General features: G+C 57.4%; 1 protein-coding gene across 3 annotated transcripts in view; it reads left to right on the top strand.

Annotated features, from left to right (window-relative positions):
* Positions 1-1320: 1320 nt before the first annotated feature.
* LOC140390311 (uncharacterized) overlaps positions 1321-6000 on the top strand; it is a 158803-nt gene continuing 154123 nt past the window's right edge. The window contains exons 1-2 of one of the 3 annotated variants that reach the window (XM_072475364.1): positions 1321-3726; positions 4589-4645. In XM_072475364.1, coding sequence (XP_072331465.1) covers positions 1402-3726; positions 4589-4645 — 2382 coding nt within the window. In that variant the 5' untranslated portion in view covers positions 1321-1401. Of the gene's footprint in view, positions 3727-4588; positions 4673-6000 lie in introns of all 3 variants that reach the window. The other 2 variants (XM_072475363.1, XM_072475365.1) reach the window with 2 other exon arrangements.

Below are 6000 nucleotides of genomic sequence, written 5' to 3'. Positions count from 1 at the left end.
TGGCCCCAGACCTCGGACTCCTTTTGTTTGTGCCGCCGGCGGGACCGGAGAGCCGGGAGAAGGCGACCCGACACCGGGCTATCCCGGGACAGCAGAGGATTCAACTCACAACTGACCCAAATCTAACCCGGGACACAGGCAGCCGGCTCCAGACCCACCGCAAGTTAACAGAGCATCGGACAGAAAGGAGGATTTATCCCGGCACAGAAAGGTGGATTTACCCGGGATAGAAAGAAGAATTTATCCTGGGTCAGAAATAGGATTTATCCCGGGACAGAAAGGAGGATTTATCCCGGGACTGACAAAGGGATTTATCCGGGACAGAAAGGAGGATTTATCCCGGGACAGACAAGGGGATTTATTTAGTGTCAGGAAAGACAGGGAACTCATCCCAGGACAGCCAGGGGGATTTATCCCGGGACAGATGGGGACCTGAGTGAACCGCATAATGTGTGTGTGTCAGAGCATGAGGTGGGTGAGTGTGTGGATGGAGCTGAGTGTGAGGTAAGGGCATCTGGTACAAGGTGTGAGGGTCCGAGTGTGAGGGTCTGAGTGTGAGGGTCCGGGTGTGCAGTGCTGAGTGTGAGGGCCCGGGTGTGCAGTGCTGAGTGTGAGGGTCCGGGTGTCCAGACCTGAGTGTGAGGGTCCGGGTGTGCAGTGCTGGGTGTGAGAGTCTGGGTGTCCAGACCTGAGTGTGAGGGTCCGGGTGTCCAGACCTGAGTGTGAGGGTCCGGGTGTCCAGACCTGAGTGTGAGGGTCCGGGTGTGCAGTGCTGAGTGTGAGGGTCCGGGTGTGCAGTGCTGAGTGTGAGGGTCCGGGTGTGCAGTGCTGGGTGTGAGGGTTCGGGTGTGCAGTGCTGAGTGTAAGGGTCCGCGTGTGCAGTGCTGGGTGTGAGGGTCCGGGTGTGCAGTGCTGAGTGTGAGGGTCCGGGTGTGCAGTGCTGAGTGTGATGGTCCGGGTGTGCAGTGCTGAGCGTGAGGGTCCGGGTGTGCAGTGCTGGGTGTGAGGGTCTGGGTGTGCAGTGCTGAGCGTGAGGGTCCGGGTGTGCAGTGCTGGGTGTGAGGGTCCGGGTGTGCAGTGCTGAGCGTGAGGGTCCGGGTGTGCAGTGCTGGGTGTGAGGGTCCGTGTGTGTCAGGATGTGGGACTTGCTGTTTGGGAATAAGGGTAAAAATATTAGCATGGGATCTAGGTGCCTCGATCCGGGAGTGTTCCCTGCAGCGATGTCCGAAGGCCGGTGTCCTTGAGAGTCCATCAATTTCCGAGTGAGACTTTGGGAAGGGAGGCAGCAGTGGTTGTGTGGTGGTAGGTAGGGTCGTGGGCGGGAGGGTGGTGGGGTAGGGGCATCCTGTTTGCACTCCATCCACAAGCGGTCCTGGCCAGGGGGTGAGGGAAAGTTTCAGGATGTCGACCCTGCCCCAGTGGAAGGTTCTGCTCCTGGAAAGGAAACGGAGAGACGAGGAAGAGGGCAGGCGCAGGGAGCAGGAAGAGCTGGAGAGACTGGCCAGGATGCCGGCCTGGAAGAGGAAGATAATTGAGAGGAGGCGAGCCAGACTGTGCTCGGGTTCCTCACAGTCGCAAAGCCCGGCCGAGGGACAGGTGTCCGGTGGGGGACTGGTCGAGTCCCAGGCCTGGCCTAATGGCCCGTCGGGCCCAGGTGGCAGTGCAGAGGCCGAAGGGATCAAGCAACCTTCCAGCCTGGAGCCTGAGGCCTGTGATGCCCTGGCGAGGGAGGGAGTTGTCCTGCAAGAGAACATCAGCCCCCTGTACCAGAACCACTTCATTCAGCAGGAGAAACAGAGGAAGGAGACCCTCCCTGAGCTGGAGCAGCCCCTTCGCAGTTGCCAAGTGATCGAGCTGTTCAACCAGGTCACCGGGGTGAAGACCCACCGGGCAGACAACATCACCATCGCTGATTTTGTCCCCGAGTGCCTGGAGAACCAGGGGGAACAGGAGACCATGAATGGACCGTCCATGAAGCCAGAGGCAGGCCAGCTTCACATCCAATCCTCCTTAAGCAGGAGTGTGGAGGATCTGAACACCTTTGAGACAGCGAGGGAAGAAGAGGAGGCTGAGGAGGAGGAGCAGGAGGTCTCCAGGCAGGGGAGGGTCAGCCGGCTGCTGTTCAGGTTCGGCCAGAGGGGGGGTGCCGGAGGACATCCACGGCCCACCCGTTCTCGCAGCACCGAGAACATTATTGAGTGTTCGTCCCGCACCAGCGCCCGGAACACCAGGAATGCAGCCGCCCGGCAGGGACGCAGGCGCTTCACCCGCTCACCCTCCCCGCCCCTGGCGGCCGTCCGGCGATGCAGCGGCACAGAGGCGAGGCCCTGCCCACCCATGCCGCAGACGGTAGCGACCTTCCGCAACCACTTCGAGGCCCAGTCAGTGGGACCCAGGACGCGTGAGGTCAAGGGGGCCGATTCCCTTCACCGGCTCCCTGAGGGAGGGGACCTAAATCAGGGCCTGTCCGCTCTCCCTGCACGGGATACAACCGGGCCCAGTCAAGGAACCCCAGGGGCCCCCATCCAAGCCACATTATGCCAGTTTGATGACCAGGGCGAGGCCGGCGACACTGCTGATCAGACGGCTGCTATGTGTGCTGCCAAGCCTGCAAGAGCATCATCCCTGGAGAGGCCCGTGTCGAATGCCGAAGACTCCCGGTCCGCCGAACAGCAGCCGAGAGCTGACCCTGGCCAGAAGGAGAGGCCGCTGGCCCCCAACAGCCTCGATGACATTGCGGAAAGGAAGCCGGGCCCGGCTCTGGAGGACCAGGCTCTGGCCGAACTGAGGGCCCGCTCCAAAAAATCCTTTGCCGTTGTCCCCCACTGCAGGCAGGAGCTTCCACCGGAGCAGGAGGCCGCGGCCTTTGCCTCCTCCCGACCTGGGAACTCAGCAACCAGCAGCAGCAGCAGCAGCAGCCTTCTCAAACCGCAGCCTGTCAGCACGGCTTCCTCTTCCTGTGGCGAGCAGGCCTCAGTCTGTTTCACTGCCACAGCTGCTGCTTCTGATGCTGCCGTTTCCTGCCTTTCTGCTGCACCCAACCAGAGAGACGCAGACTATGGCTCCCGAGACCAGCAGGCTGAACTAGGCCCGGAGAGGCCTTCGCTCCCCGAGCTTTGCCAAGGGCCAGTCGCTGCTGGGAAGGAAGCTGAATGGGATCCCAGCATGAGCCGGTTGTACAGCGTCAAGCCTCCCTCTGTGGGCCCAGCCCGGACTCCAGCAGCCAGCCCAGAGGAAGTGAGGCTTCAAACCTCCGGCGTCAGAGCCAGCAGCAGTCTCTTCAACCGATCGGAGGGGGCAGCTCGGGCCTCCCCAGAGATTAGTGGTGGTGGTGAACCCCTGGCACAGCAAAGCACCCCCGAGACAGAGGCTGCCGGTGGGCAGGTGCGGAAAGGAATCTGGACCCAGGCGCGGCCGAGGGGAGGCACGCCAGCAGGAAGTGAGAGCCCACCGGTGTCCACCACCCGGGCAGGCCGGCCTGGGGGCCCGCAACGGAAATCAGGAAAGACGATCACCATCAACCCCCGCAAGATGGCGACCAACAGGACCCCAACCACGGGTGTGGCGACAGTAGAGAATGGTATGGCCGCATTGGCGTTATCGCAGCCGGCTGCCGGGGCCACAACGAAGAAACGGTACCCGACGGTTGAGGAGATCCAGGTGATTGGCGGCTACCTGACCCTGCAGAGGTCGTGCCTGGTAAAGACGAGTGGCAGTCGAGGAAAGGTAAGAGACACAGCAGGGAACCTGGTGACAGGGTCCGCATGCAGGGTGGGGATAGGTAGCCGTACTGTCCTCGAAGCAGCCAAATGGGTTCAGGGAGTGACAATCCTCCAGCTCACGGTGGCATCATTAGGGGTGACATTGCTAAACAACACTGTTTCATCCATTGAAAGCTTGTCTTCCTCTCTCCTCTTTCCTGTCTGGGTGCACAGGTGTGCGCACATCTGTATACATGTATGTGTACATGTTTTGTGTGTGCCTTGTCTGTGTGTTTGGCTGCATATGTTTGTGTGCGCGCATGCACGTTTGTGTGCATATATCTGTCAATGTGTGTGTGTTTGTACACCGCTCTCCCCCTCTCTGTCTTGCTTACTTTCCTTCCTGTGTGCGCCCACCATCCCCTCTCTTTCTACCTCTCTCTCCCTCCGTTCACCTCCTTCTCTCCCTTTGTGGGATTATCTCCGTGCAAAGTCACTGCCGAGTTTGCCAACACGAGCTGAACTTCAGAAGGGATTACGTTAATTAATTATGATTTACTTGGGGATGCCCTGCCGATGTGATAGATGCTACGTAACTTCAAGTTTATTCTGTTGTGGCTTATCTCCCACCTGACCCCTTCCAGTAACTCTTTCTCTGCTCACTCTTCTACCCCTCTCTCTTTCTCTCCGCCCCCGCCCCCCCTCTCTCTCTCTCTCTGGCCATTCTCCCTCTCTCTTCAGTGAATGAATGTGGCTCTGCCATATTCTCAACGCTCATTTCCCTGCTAACAGCTGGATAGACTCTGTCGCTGGAGCTGTTCATGTGTCTGTTGTAATCAGATATTAATGTGCTGCTGCATTCCTCGGCATGGTTCCATGTATTATAGATGCCGTCCAGTTCGTGTGAAGAGACTTGGTGGGACACTACCCCTTTTGTGCCTCTTGTAAGTCTGCGGTGCAGCAGACCCAAAGTAAGACTGAGAGAGAAAGAAAGAGCCATCTACTTTTCTGCTCCGCTTGTACAAATTACACCAGAGTCTCTGTGACCTTGCCGTGCGGCAGACGGATTATTATTTACACTGTCTGTAGATGCGATTGGGGAAGGGCTAACGGGGGTTTTAGATTGCATTCCACATTCTCGGGACGGATAGTTCTCATTTTCGGCAACCGCGTTTACAGCGTGTTTTTGCTGGGGACTCTGAAGAGACACAGAAACACGGAATTGGGGGAACTGGTTTGGAGAAGTGATTGGTGATAGGGGGTTAGATTCAGGGGGGGCTTTTTCACCGAACAGAGAGAAGGTAGTGAGAGGGCAAGGGGCTTTTGCTTTAATTCGTTCATGGGGATGTGGGGCGTTGCCAGCATTTGTTGCCCATCCATAATTGCCCATCACTGAGTGGTTCGCTCGGCCACTTTGGAGGGGCGCTGAGGAGTTAGTCACATTGCTGTGGGGGTCTGGAGTCACACGTAGGCCAGACCGGGTAAGGACAGTGTCATAATATACACCAGTATATCATGGTGCAGACACACACTGATGGACACACAGTGGGACCAATCAACACACACAACTCCGCAGCCAACCACCAGTGAGAGCACACGCACTATAAAAACAGGGGGCATCAGAGTTCCCGCTGATTCGAGTTGCAGCTAGCTAGGAGGACAGAGCTCACAGCCTGCAACACAGACATTCACCATGTGCTGAGTGCATCGACTGGTTAGGACAAGGCAGAGGTCTTTAGTTAAAGCTGGTATTGCATTTACCCACAGTCTGAGTATGTTTAAACAGTTAATGATTCAATAAAATAGTGTTGCACTATTTCAAGTGTTGGTGACCTGTATGTGATCCAGAACACCCAACACACCATGATACCAGGACTTCTTAGACCTACCTGCAAGTGATCTGCCTTCCGCCAGCATTCCGGCATCCTGCACCATAGACAACATCAGCCCTCCACCACCGCTCCGCATCGCCGGCAACCTCGGGGTCAACTGGAAGATTTTCAAACAGCGCTTCCAGCTCTTCCTCGAAGCCACGGACAGGGAGGGCACCTCGGATACCAGAAAGATTGCTCTTCTCCTCTCCACGGCCAGGGACCATGCCATCCACATTTTCAACTCTCTCACCTTTGCAGGTGATGAAGATAAAACAAAGTTCAAGACGGTCCTCCTCAAATTAGACACTCACTGCAGCATAGAGGTGAATGAAAGTTTTGAACGCTACGTGTTCCAGCAGCGTTTGCAGGGTAAGGATGAACCTTTCCAATCCTTTCTCATGCACTTCCGCATCCTTACGCAACCT

Source organism: Scyliorhinus torazame, chromosome 14 (genome assembly GCF_047496885.1).
Source record: "Scyliorhinus torazame isolate Kashiwa2021f chromosome 14, sScyTor2.1, whole genome shotgun sequence".
Classification (NCBI taxonomy): Eukaryota; Metazoa; Chordata; class Chondrichthyes; order Carcharhiniformes; family Scyliorhinidae; genus Scyliorhinus; species Scyliorhinus torazame.
Note: the sequence above shows the minus strand (reverse complement) of the source record. Positions and strands in the feature narration are given on the sequence as shown.